The following is a 27,649-nucleotide window of genomic DNA, read 5'->3' on the forward strand; positions in this document are numbered from 1 at the left end:
TGGAGATCTAAAACCAGGAGGCTACTCGAGCATTAGGGACTCTCTGTTTGCAGTATCCCTATTTTCAGGACAGATATTACATAAACCCCCTAACTACAGAGAGTATAAAGGGTTTGAGAAGTCTTCCTTTTAAATCATGAAGGGCACTCCCCATCACAGTAACGGGCTCCTCTTTAAACAGATTGTGCAAGAAAGTACTGAACGTTATCTCCAGGAATTTTGAAACATTTTGAAAGAAAAGTAGTGGAATGTTGTCTGTTCCAGAAGAGGTCCTCCAAATATAAATCCAACAGCCCTTGAGATCTTGTCAAGACTGGCTGATAGAGACTGGTTTTAATAAACAAATTCACTTCCACTTCTGAAGCCTTTTAAGAACTGTCTTGGAAATCATTCCAAGTGCAGTAATAGTTACTCTAGAGTTGACAAGCATCTAAACTGTGTCCACAGTTTCATGTCTGTACTGAAGCTTAACTTGTATCAAAGCTGAGGAATGGTCTTACCGAGCGGAAGATACACAACTACTTGACATGAACCTTGCTATCGTGTTACATGTCTTTGGCACAAGACTTGAATATACTGCAATGCAATCTGTACTGCCCCTTAAAGCAATTCAGAAATCACGAAGTGTGGAATTCAATAGTCCACTCACTCTGTATCTCCTGTGCATCAGCCTTCTACTGCTTTCAGACCGAACTTAAGTTATTGGTCTGAGCTGCAACTTTCAAATGGTTTGTGACTTTCTTACCAGAAAAATTTAATTCTCTCTCCTACCGGTGTACTAGTGATCAGCACAGGTGAGCAAACTAAATTTAACATTTTTTTTAAGTGGTAAGAGAAAAGGAAGAGTTTCAAGCACTTTCCCTGAGAGCCTCTGACCTCTATAAAAAGCATCTGTTCCCATTCTGAATAGTAAAGGTCCAAACACCATGTTCCATGTGCTACTGTGAAGGCTTCAGTGACTAGATGAGAGGGTAGGAGAAGGGTGTTGTGTTCTGCTGGCTGTTTTAACTGTTCCTAATTTGGAACAGAAAAAACAATGCTTATTTATAAAAATGTTTTAAAAGCCAGTAAATTGAAGCCTACAATCTTATGTTTACTTGCAAGATAGCTCATTTAAACTAAATCTTGTTTCATATACATTATCAAAAGACCTTTTTCTTCAAATCATTTGTCACTGGTAGAGTAAGATGCATAAAAAAACCCCTTCCTACTCCCCAACATTTTACAAAATAAAACTAGAATTACCTAGATAATCCATATTTTTCTATCAAATAAAAAATAGAATTATTTTTAAATATATTTGCATAATACCTTAAACTAAATGACAATGCATACAGGCATTAAAGACTAAAGTATTCATCACAGCATGTTTTAAACACAATTGTATTATGCCCATGTTACAGGTAAACATTTTGATGAAGTCCTATTAACTCACTGAACTGAAATACATAATACAAATACAGGTATCTAAGGTAATTCAGAGATCTCTAACTCAGGACATGATTTATGACAAAATAAAGCATTCCGCAGCAATACTAGGTCAAGGTGACTTCACCCCTTATTATTCCCCTATTTTACAGGATTTTTTTTTGAAATTAAATCAGTTTCAAGGAACAAGAAACCAGGAAGAAGAGAGAGGTGATAAATTGGATGCTGGCGTTGCCACTTACCATCAGTTCAGAGTCTCAGATGTGTTAACTTTTACTCTAATATGCAAGAAAATTTGCATTGTCTAACACTAAGCAGTAACATGCAATACAGCAAGTCTTCAAGGGCACCTTTATGTTGTGCATCTTTAAAAAGTAAAGATCTGTTGAAATGGATCCACCAAAAAAAATATTTTACTATAATTACTTCATAATAAATCACCACTTCTATCAGCTTTTATTTACAATGGTTTTAGGTATAACAACTTTTATAGGACAGAAAGTAAGTTTGAGTTCAAATTTCTAAGTGGTAGAATGGTAACAAGATAGTTTTATTTATGCTTACATATTTTTAATGCTCATGCTTTCATTTATGCTTATATAACACTGTAAATTACTTGTGAAGATATTTTAAAATAAATAAAGTTATATAATCTTTTGTTTTCATAATGCATTCTCGTTCCACCTATGTCAGTGCCATTGGTGTTCACATTTTCATTTGCTAGTGGTTCCTTTTATTTATTTCAAATAATCAGTGTAATAGCTGCCTTTGGGCATGTCTACCTCTGTATAGTGAAATATGGTACAATGATTCTCAAACTACCACTGTCTCAGCTACTGCCATCACCAGAAAGGGTCATATTTTGAAGGATTATTAACTGGGGCTGCCTATATTGTTTTCAAACCAACCACTACAGGGGATTTTGCTGCATCATGAGCATACTCCAGTTCAGGTCTGAATGAGTCAGCAACAGATGAAGTGTCTTTATATTGCACTTACCCTGCACAAACCACACATGTATCATTTCTTTCTGAAAGAAACTAATATCACATCATTGCTCTCCTGCCCTTCCATCAGGATCTTTATGCCTGGACCTTTGATTGTACTATGATGTCTTCCTACAAGAACAGACATGTTCTAATACAAAAATTAAAGAAATTAAATACGAAGACCTCAGAACCTATACTTGATATTCTTATGGAAGCAAGCTAACACTTGAAAATCCATCCTGTCACAGCTTGTGAAACACTGTAACAAGAAACATCTGCTATTCTTGATCAAAATAGTAAAAACTAAATCAGAGAAGAGGTTCTCCGTCCATTCTTCAGCAGGCTGAGCAACATGCAGAAACCCACCCTAAAAATACATAATGCTAATTTCCTGCTGCTGATACTAACTCAGGGCAGCGCACAGCACTGAAATTGCTACATGGGCACTAAAAATCTCTGACTGTCAAAGCAAATCCTTATTTTCATCTCCCTGGTCTCTCTGCAAACTGTGACACGCTGAACTGCGATATACTGCTACCTTGTCTGAAAAAGGTTGGGGGGACCCTGATGAAATGCACAACAGTTTGAACTGTTTCTGGGCTACAAACCACAAGTGCTGATGGAAATACCACCTTCGCTATTGTACGGTTTTCGCTGGATCAGAGTTAATCTGCTTCATAGTAGCTCACATGGTGCTGTGATTTGGATTTGTGCTGGAAACAGCGTTGATAACACAGGGATGTTCTAGTTATTGCTGGATAGTGCTTACACAGCATCAGGCCTTTTCTGTTTCTCACGCTGCCCCTTCAAGCAAGTAGGCTGGGGGTGCACGTAAGTTGAGAGGGGACACAGACAGGAGAGCTGACCCCAACTGACTGAAGGGATATCCCATACCATATGAAATTGTGCTCAGCAATAGAAGCTGGGGGGAAAAGGAAGAAGGGTGTACATTCAGAGTGATGGTGTTTTGTCTTCCCAAGCGACCACTATGCATGATGAAGCCCTGCTTTCCTGGAAAGGGCTAAGCATCTGCCTGACAATAGGAAGCAGTGAATTAATTCTTTATTTTGCTTTGCTTGCACATGCGGCTTTTGCTTTATCTATTCAACTGTCTTCATCTCAATCAATAAATATTCACATGTACCCTTCTGATTCTCTCCTCCATCCCACTGTGAGGGCAGTAAGTGAGCAGCAGAGAGGTGCTTAGCTGTCCACCAGGGTTAAACCACAACAATCGTTAAATCACACCAGGATTCATATGTTCCCCTTTCAACTCCTCCAAACAACTACTGAATTAAGTGTTCCAATGACATGCTGTATCCCGTGATAAATCCTCCATTGCATTTGAAAACAGAGTTGTTACAATGTTGATTAAAAGTTCTTAGGTTTAGATGAGATTAGCTTATGGTTGAAGTTAAATCCAGAGTAAGACAGGATGCAGGACAGATGAAAATAACCTTTTTATCAATCTGCATGGACAGGACCATTTTCTTTCTTAAAAGGTACACACCCAGGAATGATAGCCGCAGCTCTGAATTCAGAATACTGTTGGGTTCCTTGCTAATGCTAATTTCTCAGTTAATAACATCACCCAGAGAAGACTGTCTTACCGATACCTCTGTCATTTCTTAGATATATTAAATCACAGTGATATGCCTGAACATGAACCTTCCACATCCAGGACACTTCAATATCTTAAAGCTGCAGCACATCTCTTCCGCTAACAGAGATCACTATGATAAATCATACCTAGACCACTACAGCAAATCAAATCTCTACTTTCTACACAGATTGCCTGTGGAATTGCAAATCGAGTTCAAAATCTTGGACTTTCCTTTAAGGTCTCACATTCTTGGGCTCAGAATCCAAAACCAGAAGCATAAACCATATAATACAGGCACCACAGAGATCCCCAAACTGGTGCAAAGTGTGCTGGTACACAGAGCAGACATGCAGTCACTAGCTCAGGCTCTATAAAAAGATACAGCCACACCAGTACGTCAGTGAGCCTGAGCCAGTTACTGCTGCTGCTTTCAGTTTGAGAACTCAGTTGGAGCCTGCAGCTCTACAGTGACAGTTGCCAACTGGGCTTTTTGGGCAGTGCAGCAACGCACCCCATGGGAGGCTGACATTTGTACTCAGGGGAAAGAGCATCCGTAGAGTCTTGATCAGGTCTGAAGCATCAAAACCCAGTGCTCTCTTCTCCCACTGTAGGAAGAAGGTCCACCACACTGCACCCCCAAGTACACAACCTGGTTCTTTTAACCTTGCTTTCCAGAGCTGTCGCAGGAAAGTAAGTTTATTCTTCTAAAGCACTCATCTCCCCAGAACAAATGAAACTCAAACAAATAAAAGGAAAAACCCTACCAAAACAGGACACTGTACTGTACATACCTGTCTCTCACAGAGGATGAGAGTATGTGAACCTTAGTAATGTTGCTCAACATACTACTGAAATCCACTCAGATGCTACAGTTTGCCATCTGTATCTATTTTCTTATATTGTTTTAGTGCTTCTCTCTGCCATTTGGCTCACCTAGAGAGACTAATTAAAACTAGAAAGGGCCACTCTGGGATAAAAATAAGATAACTTGATCGGAACACAAACTATATAATTGCCTGTAAAAAAATGTCAATATCTGCACTAGTTATGGAACTGCACTGAGAATTCTGTACTGATTTTGTCATATTCCTGTAAAAGCCTGGGCAAGCCATAATATCCACATGCTTCAATTCTACAGTGGTACAACTGTGATACTGCATCCTTTTATTACAGTATATCAGATGATGATAAATCCCCAAATGCTTGAGTACTTAGAAAATATTCTAGGCATTAATTAAAAATTAATTTTAAATGCAGTTACTATTCTGTATGAAACTTTGTTCTAATGTCATGAATTAGTACCAAGAATGCCTTTGTCCTGTCTAACTTCCAAAACTGACCAAACCAAATCACATAACAGTAATCTTATTGCATACGAAGACAATCAACATGGAAAGTTAGAATGTAACACCCATCCTCCAATAGGAGTTTTCCACATAGACACCACCTACATTATCTGAAATGATCTAAGACTAGAAAAATGTTGGATCCGGGAAAAGACCAGCAATAAATCAGTAACGAACTGTAGGTATTTACCACACAGTGCTATGCTGACAGCTAGTTGTATAATGACAACAATAATCACCGAGTATATACTCCTTTCTCATGTCCTGAACCAAGTCACCCATGAGCTGGAGCACTTAGTAAATGAGAAATACTATACGAAGAAACACCCTAACAACAACGGCTTAGGCATTAACTTTGGATGCAGACAGGAAAGTTTCTAAAAAAAACAAACAAAAAACCAAAAAAAAACCCACAAAAAGGTCTCTGCTTTGTAATAAGAATCTTTCCGGTTTTGCATGCATTTTTACTTTATTAAACATAGCTAGTTATTTTGACTCATAATGATTGCAAAGGAAAATCTCTGAAACAATGAAAAGCTTTTTTTATCTGTTACTTTCGTATATGAGTATATAAACTACAGAATATTACATACTATTATATATTTTGCAATACACCCTATATTTGAAGTGGACAGGGTTAAAAAAATTTAATCATTACCTTTAAGCATTGTTCTTCCAGTTGATCCTCCGAAGATATTTAAAAGACCACTTCTTGCTCCTAAGGATGTAGTTGCTTCTAGTAAAGCACCAGTTATATAGTTAGAGAGTGCAGTCCTCTGTAAAGTGGCACGATATTGACAGTAAGCACCTGTTACACATGGTTTTACACAAAAACCATCACCTCTGCATATACAGTCTGTTTCAAATGTTGGGAGCTTTCTCAGAAGATGAGGAAAATATTCAAAAATATCTTCTGCTCCTTCTTCTCCTCTCACTGCACTGAAGATCTGCGAAGAATGCAAAAGCATGAATTATTAGTTCACTTCCTTAAGATAATAAACTGAACATCAAAAAATTCCAAACTAGCATGACTTCTTGTTCAACAGCTTCTGCAAATAGGCACTTTTAGAACACTGCATTTATGCATTAAACCTGAAATACCTCTGAACCCAAAACTGATTTGTAAAGATTTTGAGTCAGGTTCCCAAACAGGCTATTTAAATAAGATGGCATTCTGGCTTTCAATGCATGGTTAAAGGCATTTTAATGAAAACCAGTTCTAAGGATCACCATTAGACACACACAAAAAAAACCAAACACCAAACAACACACACACCAAAAAACCCCCACAAAACCAAAAAACCCAACAAACCCCAAACAGCTAAATCAATATATCTGGTCAACATTTAAAATAAAGAATATACACAGAATTATTTATAAGACTATTAAATCTATTGTAGTTCCACTAAAGTCTTATGAGTATCAGTAGCAGAAAAACAGATCTGCTCAGGGTTTGCAGTTTTTCTTGCTGAGTGGGGAGAGTTTTTGCAAACAGAAATGGTTTTAATCACTGTGAGCAATCTTTCAAAACGTTCCGGTGTCACGTTCATTGCATTACTTCCAGCCTACGCACAGGTCCTCTATCTAATATTGGTTTAGTACTCTTTTTCCAATATTTGTGCTAACACACTAATGAACTTGAGTCTGTGGCTTAGCAACTAAGTAATGTTTGCTTATTTAAAAGAGTCTAATGATCAAAGCAAGAATCTGGAAGAAATCTTTTCCTTTAGTATACAAGGAGAGACTTGATTCTTTGCATTCTTGTACGCTGACTTACTGATTGACATTAATAATTTGTTTCAGTGATCTGTTCTTTGTAATTACAAAGTGTAAACTTCCAAACTAAAAATTAATATAGGAAAGGTCATTATAACTGTTACCAGGACAGGTGCTGAGACCATTTTCATGGGGTTGTAGATGTGCACAAGAAATGAACTGATGGCTTAACGATTAATGGTCTGTTTCTAGTTGCCATCCTTCCCCACATATAAACAGAATACAGCTATCCATCAACACCGCATTCAGTCCTACAATGCAAGCACATGTGCTCAGTCAAACGGTAAGAAACTCTTTGGACAGTCTGTGCATGGCACATCTCAGAGGCATAAGCCCCCTCACCACAGGACACACACATGCCCAACCATGTAACCAAGGTGAGAACCTGCTCCCAGCAAGAACAGGGATCTGCACACACATCCACTTCTGCCCTAAGACCTGCATTTACCCTGCCATGTAAGTGAGGAGGGTTCAAATGCCCTGCTCCTACAAGGTATCTGACCCTCTACAAACAGAATTTGTGAATGATGATGCAATTGCTTCATCCAGGTAAGGAAACTGAGAATGGCAGTGATTTGATTCAGCTACTAAATTCAAAATTTGGCACATTTTTTACTTCTTATTTATTTTTTGCCATTAACCAGAAAATCAAAACCAATGTGGTATTTATTAAAGAATGTGTTTCTTATCTTAGCTTTATTTTTTGTATTAACAATTTCTTGGGAAAAACAGTACAAATCAGCTAGTAATGTAATGTAATTCAATGATTTGAAAAAGAGTACTTATTTATTAACATTAAAAAATCTTTCACATGCTGACTGACTTTTATAACTTGAGTCCATTAGAAATATGGCTTCTATGATACTTTACACAGTGAAATGCTGTGGTATCTATCTCCCCTATCCCTGCCTCCCAAAGTTCCCAAAATTAAGGCTTCTAGAATACTAAGCCTTTACTTCAGCCTCTTGTTTTCTTTGGTATACAACAGTTTTATGGACTCTTAAGACTCTCAGTGAGCACACTGCTCACGTCCACTATTATTCAGGTCGAAAATGCACGCTTAGATCATGTGTTACCTGGATAGGATACGTGCATACCTTTTAATCAGCTAAGTGTCTGCAAGGACACACCTTTCCAAAAGGTGTACTGTAAAACAGTGAACGTGCCTTATGCATGACTGTGTCACACACAGCAGACATAATTAGTCTTTCTAGCCTGTTTAAAAAAATATTTAGTTAATGAAAATAATTTAACTTCTCAAAACTGCAGTTACCTTCCAAAATATTTTTTAAATTGGGTTCTGCAACTTATAAAGGCATGTTCTGTTGCCTACACAACTAAAATTTCTTTCAGCTGCCAAACCAAAGAAATCATTTGTTGACAGAAATAGGCGACAGTGTTTTGCTGGAGAGATTATACATAGAATAATGGTGTTAATCTCTTTTGTATAAAGTAGACTTCAGGGCACTAGCTGTCTCCAAAGGCTGCGCTTCACGTAACATTTTCAAATACTATTTGGTTTTATGTGTTAAAGCTCTGAACCTGTTATTCTGCTGCCCTCAGATGAAGTTACAAAAAATACAGACTTACAATGTGTATACTTATCAGCCACTGAAAAGAATTGAAACAATCAGAACAGGAACACATCCCTTAGGTAACGGATAGGGGAAATCACCTTTCAGTGAGACGCCACCAGACAATTGGTGAAACTTGATTTTGCCTGGGAGACAAAAAGCTGATTGCAAGCCAGGTCTTACAGTTCATCCTGGCAGATCCAGTTATATTGATCTACATCACTACCAAAGAATGATTACTGTAACTAAAAATGCATCTGAACCAAAAGAAAAAAAAAAGAAAAAAAAAAAAGAAAAAAAAAGAGTAAAATGCAACACTAAACTGACAGCTACCTGTCAAAAAACAATGATTCACAAGGGTGTATTGCTTCTCATTCACTTTTGCTTTCTATATCAAATTGAAGATTTCAATGATGTGGTGTTACCTCACATACTAGATACTGAGCAGTAACTCTCAAGAAATTGACGACAGTATCTGGATCTAAAAGTGTTACAATATTAACCATACTTCAAATTTATTTTCAAGTAGTGTGAAGAACTGATGCTTACAAGGAGGAGTTTAGGGTGAACTTTCTTATTTACACCACTGTAATGAGCACACATGTAAATGGTAAAATTTACATGCAATTATAGTACCTCAGTATTTACTTTAGACAGTAAAAGCACACATACTAATACTTTTGTTTCTTTTTTTCCCCACGATACTTCTAAAGTAAGAAATGAGCTGAAACAGGTAACTCCATATATGAATACACCAGTACCCCAATGAAGTATACTATGGCTTTGATAGATTTTTACTTTCTTTTATTTTTTCTAATGAGATTTTAATGGTAAGTAAAAAGAAATTAAAAATTACTTGCAACAGAAAGTTTTCCAGAATATTACAGAAGAAAAACACGTCCTCCAACTCAAAAATTAAAATTAGCATTAAAGATTAAATTCAGGCAAAATTCCATCCTTGTAGTTTTACAATCAAATCCATATTTGGAAAATAAATTGAAACAAAACAGATTTTTCGGTTCTTAATAACATATGCAATAAATCATCAAAACTTTTACTTTAAAAAAAACCTCAGTTTTGCTTCTAGTAACTTGAAATGGTATATGCAAGTTAACTTATTGATAACCTTCAGGCAATAAAACCTTCTTACAGTGACAACAGACATATTTTGTTAAGATATTCCTTAAAAATAACTGTAAGAACAAGTAACTCATGCTGGCCTTGAAATTATTCCGCATTTTTCTCTTACAATCATCTCTTCTTCTGTTTAATCATCACTACAATTGCGAATTGCATTGTGACATTTTCTCCACACACGCTGCTGTAGGTTTGCTACATGAAAGTGGCAGAAACCTACATATCATAGCCATTCTTTGCCCTACAGTTTATGACAGATATTCCCCAAAAATGATTCTGGACTTCATGGATGCTGCTGTACTGGAAATACTGCATAGAGCAGTTCATAAAAATAATTGTTTTGATTTCTTACTTCAAATGTCATGTATCTCTTCCTGTTTAATCTTTTGCTTCTCTTTCATATTTTTTTTTCCTGCCTCAGGTATTTAGCTTAGAACCTGGGAGCATATTATCACTTTGTCAAACATCTAGCAGCTGCTTGGCACACAGACCAAAGATTCCCATTATTAGGAATATAGCTTAATTTTTCTAACTTTATTATAAAGACTATGTGTACCCAAAAAGTTCATTGTAAAGAACAGCCACAAAAAATAATGCATATTGCTATTATGCTACAAAAATAGGCCCTAATGGGGCTTTAAAAATTCACCACGTTGGTTCTAACCAGCATCTGTCCAAACTCTGTCTGAAAACCTCCACCAATCATATCCTAAATGATCAAAATGAAACAGTGGGAAGTCAGAGGTGTGTATTCATCCATATGTTTGGTTGGTACTATGCATTTTAGTCTGATTTCCTGGCTGTTTACCTATAGATTTATCTTACGGAGGGGCTGCCGACAGCCCACGTACAGCACTCCTGCAACACAGAGCCTTAATTTGTTGCATATTTTGAAAGCCTGTAAGACAGAATGGTACACTAACAAACAATAACTCCCAGGACAGTAAGTCTTGAAGATCACTCAAATATCTCCTTTGAAAACACAAAAGTTTTACAGAACACACAAGCCTAAACACAATTAATAACATCACAGGAAATGCTGCTCTTTCCATACTTGTTCTGTTCCAAAAAAATAATTCAGTAAAATGAGTAAATTCTGATGGTGATTATTCATTTTGGCACTGCTGGAAAACCCTCATTAATATCAAGCAAACGAAGCTAACAGTGATCTCTTGGATGTCATCATCAAGGACTGTTTCAATTGCTTTTACCTGCATTCATTCCACATAAGTGGAATTAAATTATCTATGACATGGAATACAAGAGCATTCTGCTATGAAAAAAGCACTTTGGGCAGAAAGAAAGGAGTATGTGAAGTGAATTTGGGTGGAAGGGAGCAGGGCTGAAAAAGGAAATACACTTAACCAGAATAAGAATTTGCTCAGAACAAACAAATCAGGCATTAATGCACAGTTAGTCAATAATTCAGTTTTAGGTCTTCCAAAATGGCACTCCAACATCACACTTCAGAGCATTTATTTAATCAAATCAAAAAAAGAGGTGATGCCGATAGTCACATCATTTTCTGAAAGATCTTGGATTTTCTTAGATTCATCTTATTCAAGTTATGACCATACCCATGCTGATTAACCCATGACGCTTCAAGTTCATTGCTAAACTAAAAATGCAGAATAGATTGAGAGATGCATTTTACTAAAGATGTTGCCTACCTAGAGCCAGCACTTGTCACTGGCCAGTTTCTTCTAAGGACACTGTGGGGTCGGGGTTTTTTTTTAAAAACAAAAATGAAAGAACATTCTCCTACTACTCCTTACTGATATTATCTTTTGAAAAATTGGTATTATTTTAGTAGTGGAAATAAACAAATTTCCTAATTAAATTTCTATTAATAAATTACATTTCCCAACATTCTTACCTGAAAAACTGTTTATCTAATTAATTTCAAAATACCACCCAATATTAGTCTGTCTAACCAAGAGTGAGGCCATAGCCCAAGGAACACTTCTCTTAGCTACAAACCCAAAAGCCATTTGGGACATTATTATTTTTAACATTTATCCTTTGATCTAGTTCACCATGAGAGAACCAGTCACTTAATTAGTCTCTGAAGAATGATAAATTGCTAACCACTTGATTTTCAAAGATGTCAGAACAAATAAGTGTCAGTTGGAATCTGCAGAAATGCTGAAAATCAGACCAATCTATGAAGAAAGGTCTGCCATTTAATTGCCATCTGGCAATTTAAAATCAGGTCATGTGAACTCATACAGATTTCTAAGCCAATACAGAATAATTAATGACTTTGTTTTTAATCTACTTCGTATTTTCAAAAATAATTCCTGCTGTGGAAAAATAAAAATTGTAATGATACTATTTTGTACAGTCAATTCTCCACTTTTAATTTACAATTATCTAGTCTGAGTAAACAGTACAGGTACAAAGACACTTGGACAGTGCTCTTAACGCCTGCTCCAGAAAAGCACTGCAGCTTTCCAACCTAAGATAGCTCCAAACAAATTATCGGTTTCTCAGCACTGTTTGCCAGAGAACCCATTTCTGAGAAAGCTTACTTGTTTGTGCATGTTTATTGCTTACAGCACTACAGAATCTAGTTACAGTGCTTCCTCCATCAGCTTCCTCTCTCTGCTCTCACAAAGCTCAGGCATCTCTGGAGAGAAATTCACCGCAAAATCTGTTTAAGGTGGCAGCAAGAAATCAGAGTCTGTATGGATGGATCTTTGCAATGTCAAGGGAAAAATACTCTTTTAATAAAAGAAAACTTTAGAAGTTACAGCAAAAATGGCTGTATCCTATTTCTATCACTACTGCTAAAATTACCAATCAAAATTTTGAAAAATATTTTAATTAAATTGCAAGAAAAAGATGAAAGACATGCCTGAAAGAAAAAATATTTAATATTGAACAGCAAGTTAACACACACCTCAAACTTCCCCTGCAAGAAGTCACATCTTTGGCAAAGTTAAGAATATACACAGGCACTTTTATTTCAAACAAATTGATAAATCCACCATATTTTTTGACGATTTTACACCATCTGTTTCAAGACAGAAGTGAATCTGTTTCAAGACAGAAGCTTCATGTTATTATGCATGGTATGGATTCCAAGGGTTCCAGTTACAAAATTATGTTTAAAAAAATAAAGAAAATAACAGCAAGAGAGACTGGAGGTGACCAGGTATTGGGTTTAAACATGTATCACTGCAAATATTCTGCACCAAAAAAAAAAAAAAATCAAAGATTGACCATCCCTACAAAACTTTCAAAGACAGACAGACAATGGGGTGCCACAAGTTTAGTATGTATACTTTTCCAGTTTTCAGGAAGATGAAAATCTTTAATTCATGCCCTAAAATATGAATTTGTTGTAACAATTTCCAATTACATATCAGTGATAAGAACTGAAATACATTAAACACTGAATGGATTTTCCATTATGTCTAGAACAGTGCACATAGCTGTCTTTCTATCATGTACTTAAAATTCTTGAGATGACGTGCCAGAGCCCCACATCTCAAACAGTTACGCAGGTTGTTCATAGCTAAAGGATGTTACTGTGTTTGACAGATGATGCTGTGAACAGCAGAAAAGTCTGCTCTGTCAGGATTATTTCTTAGCTCTGTTCACTTGTTGATACGTCTTTTTGACATTAACAATAGGTGTTAATAAGTGTAAACAGGTGAAGCCTTCAGAAACTCTTTTGAGAAACTGAGCTAATTTCAGGCTTTTTTTTTTTTAATTTATTCCATTCCTGACTTACTGTTCAAGATGAAGTGAATAATGACAGTCATCCACAAGCTTTAGTACATTGTACTTTCACTCAAATTTGTGTGAGATTCACTACCTATCCCAAGCTTCTCTGATTTCTTGTTTGACATGACACTGCAGAGTTTCTTCCTAGGTGCGCTGTAGCAAATGTGGACACAGCTATCTGGAAGCAACTGCAGCTTTGGAAGTTGAGGTCAAATTCAAAAATTCCCACGAATCCTCTCCCAGCATCTCATGATCTATCTTTTTTGGCTAACAGGCAACATTCTTAAAGTATTAACAACCATCCCAGATTAAAACAAAACAAAACAAAACAAAGGGTTACATATCATGATACCCTTCATTCTCAACAGTTTTTGGAGATGTATTTGAATGTCACCCTTCAGCTGGCTCTGTAAGCCAATGACTGCCCTGCAAAGCAGAACTGACAGCAGTTTCATTAATGGCACTTGCCATCTAGCCTGCCTACGGCTTTACCAACAGGAGTCATCATCTGAAGGAACTTCTGCTGAAACAAGAGTTATTTGGTGCATGTTTGCATTTGTGTTCAAGAAATAGCAGTAAAAGACTGTTTTGGCAGTGTGACATGGTCACCATCTCCTACAGTATGTCAGGATGACAAATAGCCTCGGAAAAATCTATATGTAGGTGATAAATACAACAGCAGTAGCAAACCATCAGCAAGAAAGCTGGAGCTATAAACACACATTTGCAGTGAAATATATGTAATTGTGCAAAGACTGTTCAGAACATTAGGGGTTAACAGCATTCTCTACATCTTAAATTTGCTCACATCTTGCTCTATGTATTTTCACATGGTGCTTAGAGTATCTTTACTGCTGAGATGCTACTTTTCGTAATGTTCCTTAAATGTTTTGAAATGTTCCTTAAAATATCCCTAGTCTGCTGAAAGGCTGGATTGTATTTGAAAAAATGCCTAGAAAATAAAGAGAATACAGTGCGCCAAGGTACAATCTGAAACACACCTCATAACATGCTAGGAATACTGTTGTCTTGGGAGGTGTGGGGAGAAAGCCTTGCTCAAAATACATGCACACAGTAATCAAGATTGCTGCAATTCTGCCCAGTACTTGACAAATGCAGTTATTTACTATAGGGTGGTTCAGGTATGTTCAGGATGGCGTGGTTCACAGGTGGCATTTGTCTTGGCCACTATAAAGAAGAAAACCAGGAACTAGTTTGAGAATACAAGAAATGAAAACGTTTGTTTACTGCAGCAGCAGACCAGTCAGGAAAGACAAAGAAGATTTCTGAGCAGATAGCTGAGGCAGAAATAACTTAATTGTCACTGCATTGAGGATGCTTTGAATGCAGTCAGCAGAACGAATGGGTACAAGAGGAAAGAAAGGAAGTACAATAAAATGGTGGGTGGGTGCGTTTGCATTGTGTGCATTTTTTTCAATGCATTTGACAAGATTGTGATTTTTAAAGAAGATCTCTGCTTGCATGATTTACTATCGCAGGCAGTGAGTAAAAGGAGCAAACAGCATATGTTATGCCCTTGCTGCCCAGAAACTGGGGAAGGGGGGCAGGGCAGGACAGGGACAACAACGCTAAGATTCAGGCTAGCACATACTATCACTTTCCCCTTACAACAGGAATAAATCTACTGAGTCAAAAGGAAGTTGCCCTCCCCGGTACAAGGTGTGTATGACTGGCAGATGAGATGCATGCAGCGGAGTCAGTCCAGTCCACTTACACATCTGAAGGAAAAACACACCACAGAAAAGGAATAATGGTCTTCAGGCATCTCTGTCGTAGGAGTCAACGCTTGTTCTAGCACACTCATGACAAACTCCAATTCACTCACAGCTTTTCTAATAACGTCTAGTGTCACATTCACTGTGGGAGGCACAGATGTTTTCCTTTCTTTTCTGTAAATGAGCTTCAGGTTCTAATAATTTAGATAAAACACTGCAGTGACCTGTCCCCTTTGGTCACCCTTCCAGCAACTGTCTCATCAATATCCTTGTTGCAATATCTCTTCTCAAAGGTTTCTGAAACTTTCCCGCTCTCTTCAGTGATGAAGAAGATGTGCGTCTTTACAGTGCCAGGACAGAGCACAAGACAGAGTCCCATGCTACAGAGCAATAATGCTCACTTGTGCAACAGCAATTTTTTCAGTGTATCAGATTTTACACAGTAAGTCGTAATGGGGCAACATGGCACAAAGCAGCAGAGGACACCCAGGAAAACAGATTAATTCACCCTGGTAACGCAGGGAGCAGCATCGATGGCAGCTGGAAGATTGCCAAAAGAGCGAACAAGCACAGATGTGCCCAAATATTAATATTCATTAACCCATGTTCTGTGAACTTTCTACAGCTTCAGTTGCAATTACAGAATGTGCATTACCTCATCAGCCAATATTTCAAATTAATTGCATCCTGTTAAGAATGAGATCATTTCAAGGAGCAGAAATTGAATTTAATGAGGATCAAACTGTCTCGCAGAGGCAATCCTTAAATGTAACTCAACACTCTCCAGAAATTATATGAACCATCCCCATTCAATTCTGGTATATGACCAATGTCTTCAGTAGGGAAAACTTTTCATTTGTGGTGATAACAAAATGATGATACAGTTTTAAAAAACCAAATACATTTGAGAGTTGGATTGACTTATGACCAGAAATAGTAACAGCAGGCCCAAACTTTCAATAAGTCATCATTTTTATTTTTGATAAAACTTGGCTGCTATTACTTACTAATTTCCCATTTCTGTAAGGTAACAGTACTCATTATTGTAACAGCCGTTACCAAAGGAAAGCTAGACTTCACAGATCTGGAAAACAGAAAAAGCAGTGTGATATAAATTTACCACAGCATCTCCATCCCCATTAAGTCCTGCTCTTAAAGAATTGTCAGTCCAGTGGAGAAGGAGTAGTAAAACAGTGCTTGTTACTTCTCATGGCAGGAAATACACTTCAGATCCAAAAAACTACTAAGAAGAATCATCCTAAGATATAAAATGGAGGCCGACAAAAGACACCATTTAAGTGTCATTTGCAAGACTGTTCAAAACTACTTGAAATTTTGTTTTCATTAAGGAGAAAATGAAAGGATGACACCAAACGCTACATAGATGCTCTTCACATCACTTTTCAGGAACGTGACACAATGCCCTTGCCAGTGAGAGAGACTTCTGTAATCTTACCCAGAAAAGGCCAAAAATATCACTTTCTGGTCAGCCAGGTCAGCTATTTATATTTCTGTTGGCACAAAATTGTATGCAAAGATTTTTTTTCTTATTAGTTGTCATCTGATTACTAAGTTCTCATTAACTTCTTCAGTTTAAATCCTACATTTTCTAGTACTTAACAGAAATTTAGCTCAGAATACTAAGTTAACCGTTCTGCTCTTGTCAATTCTTCATGCAGTCAGTACTCATATTTTCTAAATGACTGCTTATTCACTTCCTCCAAACTTTTATCAACAAATTAATTTATGAATCATTTATTTAGTCACTAAGACAGCATATTAAATATACTCTACCTAAACATCTGTATTATTTCAACTTCATTCTAAAAGTAACTACCTGTTCTAAACATAACTACTAGGCTAATACACACCTTTATTTACTGAGAAGACAGGAGTTTTATTAGTCTGATGTGGGTCACATTCTTGAACACTAACCACATGGATTGGAATTTCTTGAGTTACCAGCTTTCAAAATGGTCTGCTGAGTTTTTAACATAAAAGTATATGCTCCACACATACTTTTATTCTATAATTGTATTAAAATTTAATATATATTTTAATAATTACTTTTGATACCTCTTACTGACGAAAACCAGAAATGTTCTATTCATATAAAATTTCTCAGGTATAATATAAAAAGTGCTTAAAACAAGAAAAAGACTATCAGGTTGACTTTTCAATAGAGGATAGAAGTTTTACTGTAGCTAAGTACATTATCTAAATTAGACAGTAATTAGAATTAAAACTCCATGTCAGAAAGCAGACCGAAATAATTCACAAACCACTCAGATGTTAGAATATTAAATGCACCATGATTGAATAATTTCAATTCAAAAGAGATACACATTTTCATTCTAAATGTCACCTTTCATTGTATGACTGTGGAACATCAAACTGTAATGGGATGCTACTATTACAATGGATTTCTGATCTTCCCAAATGCAAGTAAAAACCAGTAAGAAATACTAACAGAAGCCACGGAAAACTCTATTTAATATATCCTTAAAGGCTTACTTTCAAAGGTAAACATGAATTAATTATTTTAATTGGGTCATGTAAGGTTTTAAATGGGCATCATGTTCCACCTTTTTCATTTCCGAAACACTGACGTGTCAGGCGTGTTTCAAGACACATGAATGTCAAACAGTCAATGCAAAGGACCCAACAGACCCCTTCCCACATTTTTTTTTTTTTCCCTCAACTATTATTCTACATGTGCAGCAATAGTGAGTCTTAGAGGAACAAACAAAAATCCACACACATCAGATACAGCTAGAAATCTGTACGGTTTTGTATCTTATTAACAACTATAATCTTCCCATCTGAGGAAAGGCTTCCACAGAACTCATACATTTAAAAATAACTGCATCCCCACACATGTGAATTGATTATTTAAACAACTTTGAAAGATAAGCTTAGTTGCATATTTCTGAACTAAAAATTGACAGTAAGATTTTAGGGGTGACCCACAGTACAGAAAAAAAATTAAGAGCCAGAAAAGACCATCTTAAAAACAAAGAACCAAACAGAAAACCTAAAAATTATGTCTGTCAAAGACTTATCAGTCCTTAAATGATGTTTAGTTTGTCATCCTACAATCTTACCTATTTGCCAAGGTTAGCTATAACTACTTCTACAACACTCTGGCTTTACCTGTTCTTTTAAAACATTTTAACGTGTATACTTACATAACTGATTCAGAAAGCATATAGCCTATTCCATTCCTGTGTCTCTGATATTAGAAGTCAAAAAATAACCAATGGTAAGGGTTAAAGTTCACTGCACTGGCTAATTCAGTTTTTACATAGTGCGATGTTGCATCCCTGCAACTCCTTAGAATTGCTTATGTAGGTCTCAAGCTCAGAGTAAATGTGCCAAAGCTCAAAGACAATGTACATGTAATAAAACCGTCTTCATATTTATACAATCACTATTATTATTTGCGTCAAAGAGACTCATATTGGTATTTTATTGTACCATACATTGCGGATTTATATTGAAAGGCAGATATTTCCAAATCCATCTGAAACAGTCTACAGTTTATATCTACAGCCAGAAACATAAGTATTACATAAACATAAAGTACAACAGAACCTTGCTGTATCTCTAAGTATTTTCATTTAAAACCAATTATAACTGATATTGTTGTAAAAGATCAGTAGGCATATTACTACAGCTGTAAAATTCATGCGTCGTACCCATGGCATATAGCTAACAGAAGAGCAACTTGGAGCATTTTCCTTAGCACAGGAAATCTAGTTCTCATTTTCTAATTTTGTAGACACTGAATCCATGCCTATTTGTTTGCTTGTACTTCAGCTGTTGGGTTCATAGGGTCACATGAATAATTATAAGATTATTTTGGATAGTACTTAGGGGCCAGGAAATTCTCAGAGTTTTCATGACTGAATTGTTTAATAGACTTTTAAGTCAGGCTACAGAGCATGGTTTCATGAAACAAAATAACTTTGTTCTATAGAGGCATTTTCCACTTTAAGGGTTTTTTTTTTATTACCTAGAAATAGAAAATGCACCATTCAAGTTTTGAACATTGCCCAAAGTAACAGCAGAATATTGATACTCTAATTTTTAAATTACACATTTAATCTTTACTGATAAAAAGTGAGTCTTCATTCATCACTGCTCACAATGAACATTTAATAACTATCCTAAAAAAAACCCAACCAAAACCAAAACACACCGCACAATGATAACCAAAACACAAAAAGTACTATCTTGTAAAATTTTAGAAGAAAATTTTTGGCTGAAACCTAAAGTAACACAATAATGCAGCATGGTAGAATGAAGCAATTCTACTGATGTTGGTATCCTGAACCAGTAATGTAGTACCTTCCAAACTATTTGTCTTCCCTAGTCATTAGCTGCTAAGGAAGACTATGCTGTATCTACAGAAAGTATCTAAAGTTCAGGAAAGTTTAAGATAAGGAGACAGAGTGAACAAGTAATATAGAATGGAGTGACCTAAAGAAGTAATTTCCTCTTTTGTTTCACACAGTACATTCAATTTTCACATACTACTTGTATTTGATGACAGCTTTGATAATGGATACCTAATACATACTAATAGCCATGCTAATATTAAGACAACTTTATACTAGAATAAAACTGTATTTACCGAAGTAATTGTTACTGGAAGAGTTTTTGAGTTTCATCTGAATCTGCTAAAAAGATGAAATGATGGTAAAACTATGCTTACATTAATATTGCTGAGTTTATTTTGCTGTCTCCAAATGGAGTTGTGGAAGTCAACTCCAAGATCTAAACACAGGACAATGATTTATTAATTTTATTTCCAGTTCAGTTCTACTTGCCCAAAATGCACAAAATAGATAATCTAATGTTCTGCAATTTTCAAAAGTTCCAATTCCTTCATCAGAGTTAGAAGATGGTTTTTAAAATATGCTTGCTTTAAAAGAGAGAGAATAAGAGTGAGAAAGACAGAATGGCCAAACAATGGAGTGGGAACGAGAGAGCATTAGTTCAACATTTAAATCACACTTTTCTATTGTGAACGGAGTAAATACGATTCTGCAGCACAAGAGTATATGTTCTCCTTTCTTTTCCCACTGGAGTGGAATGTCACTTGAGGCTTGATTTTCAGAATTTAAGGCATCTGGCTTAAGACCAGAAGAACAAAAATATTTTAAATTAACTTTCCTTATTCTCTGGGGATCTTTACAGACCCAGGGACTACAGTTTAGTCATCCATGAGATTTATTTTGCTTTAGCATTAGCTTCAACTACTCTTTGTATATACAACAGCTTTCTTACCAAAATTCATAGCCACTCTGTTCAGTACTATCATTTTTATAAATTGCAATTATATTACACTGAATTATATGCATAAGTGACCTATGTGTATGCTTAACCTTTCAAAATGAAGGATAAAACTTAGATTCCTATTATAAGCTTTTATTTCATACCATCACAACAGTTTTGAAAAAAACTTTTACTCATTTATCTATAGTTACACATGCCCAATTTAGGATTTTTTTTAAACTTTTTCAAAAGCTTCATCTTAGTGAGAAATAGTTCCCTTCATTAGCTTTGGGAGAGCTGAGTAGAGATTTGTTTTGAATTAACTGCACCGTTTTCACATACAAAATAAAATATTCATGCACTTGAGGGAGGAATAATTGTAGTGGATGTTTCAGTTAACTCCCGAGCAAAAATAATTATAATAGGACAGAAAAACCTTGAAAGCAGTGTATTTTTCCATGAAACTCTAGCAGTAGCATAACATTTTACTGAAGCCTCAAATGCTCTAAACTTGACAAGTAAACTCTTAAGATCTTTAGAGAGCATTTTTGTCGCAGTAGCGTTGTTCTGAGAATAAGCAGGAAGCTTTTCTATTCAAAATAGTACTACAATAAGAACTTGAGGTGGCATCAGGGAAAATAAAACATTAAAAAGTACTTTATAAAGTTTATATAGATCTACTTGATCTTTACTATAGTACAGAATAAAAGAGCAGTGATAATTTACAGACACTTGTTTTCTCAGTAACATATCAAGGACAACCTATTCCCATTGAAGGTAAAGTTTTCATACGCTTTTAATAACACAGGTTTCACCAAACCCCAAATCTACATAAATATATAAACCTATTATAATACTAGCATAGAAAAGGGCAATCCTGTGGTGGAGAAAAGAAGTAATTTCCATCTTTTAAATCTATTTAAAAATTGAGTATATTCCAAAAGTTACTCTACAAACTGTACTAATACAGTCTTCTATAACGAAACCTATGCCTATGATGCCTATGAAGATTTATCTATCAAAGACCTATGCCTATAAATGCCTATGAAGATTTATCTATCAAAGACTATATAAAAACAGAAAATGAAGCAATGATGGAACTTCAGCCGCTTATCAGAATTATAAAATCGCACCAGTTTAGTATTATTAAAGTAGCTAATACAAAAATGACACCAATTAATTTTGAGAGAGGCCATGATTAATAGCGAATAAGGAGTAAAGACAGCAACAAATACTATTCCATAAACTAAGTTAAGATGGTTTTGATAACTCTGCACCCTCAATACGTACCGGACAAAGGTCTGACTGTAGTTTAACATTTTAGTGTAGTCATTCTTTTATCTCCTAACTGGCTACCTCTGTATTTACTTTCTTCATGGGGTGTTACTCCTCCAGACTTACTCGTACATCAGAAAAAGCCCATATTCACATTCATGCTACTTATCAATATGGTCATTTAATAATATGCTGTATCTGTATAACCCACAGCTCACCTTTTTTATCACTGTGTACACACTTTAAAACAGAAATTTTATCTTCCTATACATTTATTCGGCTCCTGGGAAAGTAAGACCCACAGCCTAATGCTGCCAGACATTATCACAGTGTTATGTGACTTTTAACACTATTCATAATGTATCAGCCTTCAGTTACCTCTTGTTTTATCACTTCATAGCAGCACAAAGAAAAAAAGTAGATATTCGGGCTCGTTACTGTGACAGAGCTTTGAGGTCTTCAATGTTCCCAGCCTATTTGCTTTTAACACAGTAAAGCTACAACACTGAACTACAAAAGCATCAGAGAGGTAAAACTCCTCCTGCTATGTAAGTGAAAATAGCACAAGCTATCACAGAGATACAGAGTTTGCGTTCATTAAGTATAACCAACACAACTTACTAATCATTAGAGCTTACTTACAAAAAAATAACATTATTATGTTATTTTTACAAGTAGGTACTTGGATTCCTCATTAAGCAACCTACACAATAAATTGCTTGGATCAATTCAAAAGCACTGTTCACAGTTTAAATCCCAAACACAGTACTTTACTGGAAGACTAGTCCAGTACACTTGAACGTTACACAATTTTCAAGGTTTTTTGACTATTTAAATGTACAACATATGTTTGAGAAAAGGAAAAAATTCTCTCGCTGTCACCACTATCGTGTAGTGAGCTGCCTCTAATTTCACATGCGTACGATGAGAAAGACAAAACAATATTTATAAAAACATACATAATAATAAAATGTCATTCTGATTGTATTTCTACTGAACATTTTTCTATTGCTTACACTGGGTGAAGTGACAGGTACAGAGTTTGCTTTCATTTATATTCTTACTGAATAGTCAAAAAACCAGATCTTATATATTCACTTTATGACTTCAACATAATTCACTAAAAAAATAGCAAGCTTTTTCTATAAATCCTTGCTGTACATGCAATATTTCTTCATCAATTTACAGTAACAGTGAGGTATTCACTGGGAGGTTTAATGCCAACTTCATTAATTGTATCTAAGTATTTTATCAAAACAACAAAGTAAGAAAAGAAAACCCTGTAATTATATTACTTTATTTATAGTTAGAACCCAAAACTAAGAAAACAAGTAGACAGAAGTTCATCCAAGTATTTTAACTTTAAGTACTAAAATTCTGTAAGTGCCCTTACAATCGGTTCAATACAGTAAGCTAGTAAACATTCACATGCAGTACGTCTAATTTAAATAAAAAGGAAACAACACAGACTTCTAGAAATTACTAATTGTTTACATCTGCAGGGTAAGTACTGACTGAAAAAGCAGCATGTTCCAGTAAGAAATATCCTGCTTAATATACAAAGAATATATTTTTCTGCAGCACTACATTCTTCTCTCTGAGGAAGAAAAGCCTTCCTGTTACTCCTGCAGTAAGAAACACTTTTTTATATTTTATATTACATGAACCATACCTTTTGCCTTTGTGTTTCACCATATCCATATCATACCAACTGGAAGGAAAAATGACAAAATGGTATAGGAATTGAAACAGACAGACACAAGCAGAAACTGCAAGTTAGCTTTCAGCAATACAAGATGACAGTCTGTTCTTGTCTACAGAGACTGCCTAAGAGCCTGGAGAGAAAAGTAGTACATTGCCAAATCTTAATCCCGCCGCTGCATTTCACATGGTGCTGCCTCACCTCTGTAGCTCCTGCAAGTCTACTTTTTCAACAGTCAGTGAAAATCTGTTCATTGTAAAAACTCCGTAAGCATTTTAGTTTAACCACAGACAGATAATAAAATCTGGAATATTTAATATTTAATTTTGCTGACATACTGGAGTTTGTGTTTACATTACTACAAATGAAATGATGTAATGCTAAATTTATTGGAAAGCACTTCCTTAGACTCCTGGTATGAATTTATAGAAAAAATATTTTATCATGTCAGCAATCAATTAATTTCGAAAATGTATTTATAAATTCAGAAAATAATGTCACTGGCATGATGTAAACTCATTTTAAGTAAAATAATTCTTCCCACATTAGATTTCTCACCTCTAAGCTACTAATAAAATTAAATTACTGCAGAAAATACACAGATCAATAGGAAAAAAAAAACTTTGAGCCAAATAATATAAAACCAAAATTATTTCTAATTACTGTCCTCTTGAAACAGTTCCCAAGCATACTGCTGAGTTTGCTGCACACTGCTGCAGATGCCTTTTTCTACTGACCCACCATATTTCTTCACAAGGGGGCACAACCGAGAAAGAAAAGGCCTGTTTCACAAGTAATTTTTGCAAACTAAAAATTCCGAGGGTGCCTGTATGCTACTTTAAGAGGGCCGCAGAGGAACTGGAAGGGGATGAATGAGATTTTTTCCTAGTGCAGGAACTGAAATAAGCAGCCTTGCAAATCCATTTTCTTTCAAAGTACAGATGAAGGAGCCACCATGGAAGCACTACAGCACACTGGGTGCCCTACACTCCACAGGAAGACTCCTTAAAGTGGGTCACACTTCAAATAAAATTGAATAAATTCGTACCTGGTAACCTGGGTAACTTTATCGCATAAGTGGGCCTTGTTAGTATCTAGCTTATACTCAAATACTGTTCTTGACCAACTTCATGTGTGTACAAACACTGACTGAAAAGGAATGATAGGTGAGAATAATGAGTCACAGCGGAAGAAGAAAAAAATAAAAAGAAATGTGTGATAAAGGTAGCAATGATAAAAGTAGGAAAGCCACTGAGTAGAAGAAACCATGAAGTAAATGTGACAGTTGCGTATCTTCTGTAAATATATTTTAAATAATACAACTCACCGCTTACTGTCTTAATTTAAAATACCTTCTCTTACGAGTTACGGAAAAATAACACAGAAGAAAAGCTATGAAAAGACATGCTACAGTTTGATGCTAGAGTGTTGGGAAAGTGAACAACATGCAAAACATTAAACTATCAATAAAACCTGATAGCTTCCTCCAGTGTCTCCTTACAATAATTGACAGCCAGCAACAAATACAGAAAAAGGGTCCACGGAGAGACCATTGTTTTTGACTTCTCCTATCCACAGAAAGTAGATATAATGGTTTCTGAAAAAAACTGTAAAAAATGTTTTAATAATACTTACCAGGAAATTTAACATGTCATCTAGTAAGTAATATAAAATAACAGGACACAGCTGAGTTTGATAAAAGGATTTTACAAAAATGCACAAAATCTTGTCATTACACACAAAGATCTGTACATTAAAGCCATTTTAAGTACTGTATTGTAATGCCAGAGCCTACAATTTTCTCACCGTTCCAGAATTGAAGCAAAGACTATTTCACATGCATGTTTTTGCTGAATAAGACCTTCTGGAATATATTGTATCTCTTTTTCTACAGAATCTTTACTTTTATTAAAAATAATGAAATATCATACAACAACTACCTACAGAGAACTGTTCTTTAGAAAAAATAATTTGTCTTTAATCACTGATTTTCTGGTATTGCCTTGATACTATAACACCTAGTTTGGTACCCAAAATTCCCTAATACCAATTTGCGGTTTATTTCTTCAAGTGCTGGAAGCCAGAAGAAATGTCTTACCTGTTATTGTCAGGGAAAATATACCCTTGCTTGACAAAGCATGACCACAGGATATTCTATGATATGGCTCTGTTCTCCTGTAAAGGATTTGTGTCTAGAAAACAACCCTTTTTCACAGTATCAATACTAACAGAAGTCTTTACATGGAAATCCCAAGCATGAGATGACAGGGCAAACACCTCTTCCACATACACCAATTTCATTACATTATTTGGAAATAGGGATTGATCAATGACGTTTGAGCAAAAGGGCAACAGAACAAGTACACTGGAAAGACAGCCTGTGTGGGTAATCAGTGAGATGAATAGCTGTAGTCTCTTTGCATACTTTACATCCAGTAATGAGCGTGTTTCTACGTAGAACAACAACACAGTAGCTACACACACTCTTGCTTTCTGTTTTCTAGCTACTGATTAACTCCGCTGAACAGCATCTGTCAAAATCAAAAATCTTTGGTAGAGATGTATCACATAAATATTTAAAGATACCTCTCCCACAGAAAACATGCTGGATATACTTCAGCCATGCTGAGGTTTGCCGCACAGATTAGCTCCTCAAAGAAATCCCCTATCATTATACATGTCTTGCAACTGCAAGTTACAAAAACCAGCTATTCTTCCTTAGCCGGCCTGCCAAATGTTTTACTGGAAACAGAGAGAAATGTCTACAGATGTTCTACCTGCTTATATTTAAAAAAATCAACATCTTACATGACAAATTTGTTCTTTCATTTCATTGAAACCACTTTCTTTATAATGGGTAGCCCCACTTTCACATGGGAGATACTAATGAAAAGATGCCCGCCCATCTTTACTAGAATCATTCCAGTCCCAGTGGCAGCTTCTATTTAAACTGTAAACTAGGGGAATAACAACCGTTCTGAATTAAGATAATTAGGGGAAATATAATAAAGTCCAGCTATGCAGTTTTAATTGCTTTTCTTAACTACAAGAGAATTTATTCCAGGATAAATTTGAAGTTTGTTGGTAAACATCCATAGTCATTTAGTTCATAAAGTAACGAAATTTACAAGTCTATGGACATTTTAAAGACGACAGTAATTATTCATAGGAAAATGGTTTTGAAAAAAGGTAATTGATAGGAAACACAACTAAAGTAATAAATAATGGGTTAAAAACATGCCATGGATTTAGCAAAGCACCTCTAAAATCTTTAGCTTTACCTATACATTATACACTGCTAAGGTTCACATTCTATCATGGCCACTACTTTATAACCGCTGCAAGAGTGCCCTTTGAAAATCTGTACAAAATACCTGAATGAAAGATATAATTTGAACTGAAAATCCCTAACTTCTGGAGTTCGTAATAAAATCTTCACTCTAAGTGCCTATGACCACATCATTATCCCAGCAGCGCGAACCCTGATACCATCTAGCACAGAAACTGCTTTACTCTTTTAAGCTTCTTTAATGTGCAGCATGATCCACTATGCAAAGAAATACTTCAAGACAGCCAATCTGTTCTTGGCAGTCCCGACAAAACAAAAACCTAACAGATTTGTTAAAACACAATTTAAGTGCACTTCTGGCAGATAAACAATTAAATTCTCCTTCCTCTTTGGGGACTTAGATTTGTGCAGAAGAACAAAACACTATCTAAATTCCATTTATAGTTTGGTAATGCTCTCTATCAGTTGAATTTAAGATCATCATGCCCCTATGGTCCTGAACACATTCTTTTCTACACCAACAGGCTTACTGATCCAACTAAATTCACAGAACCCTGAAGTTCCTACACACACACACACACACAAAAGGAAAGACTGGGAGAAGGAGGCTGACAAGTCTACGTCCCTTTAACTTTTCAGGCTTGAGCTGTTTCTGAGATCTTACCAGGAACTCCAAGGAGTTCCAATGATGTAGGACACAAGGTAACTGTTCATACACCTAAACCAGTCAGGAGTCAGGCACCAGTAAGACATCCTTGCTCTCTTTGTCTTAGCGCAGGGTT

The 27,649-nt window shown here is 35.8% G+C and overlaps 1 protein-coding gene across 5 annotated transcripts in view; it reads right to left on the minus strand.

Annotated features, from left to right (window-relative positions):
• PLCE1 (phospholipase C epsilon 1) overlaps positions 1-27,649 on the minus strand; it is a 162,524-nt gene that overhangs the window by 86,839 nt on the left and 48,036 nt on the right. For all 5 annotated transcript variants that reach the window (XM_037399582.1, XM_037399581.1, XM_037399580.1 and 2 more), the window contains exon 3: positions 6,025-6,313. In XM_037399582.1, the coding sequence (XP_037255479.1) occupies positions 6,025-6,313 (289 nt within the window). The remainder of the gene's footprint in view (positions 1-6,024; positions 6,314-27,649) is intronic.

Source organism: Falco rusticolus, chromosome 9 (genome assembly GCF_015220075.1).
Source record: "Falco rusticolus isolate bFalRus1 chromosome 9, bFalRus1.pri, whole genome shotgun sequence".
NCBI lineage: Eukaryota > Metazoa > Chordata > Aves > Falconiformes > Falconidae > Falco > Falco rusticolus.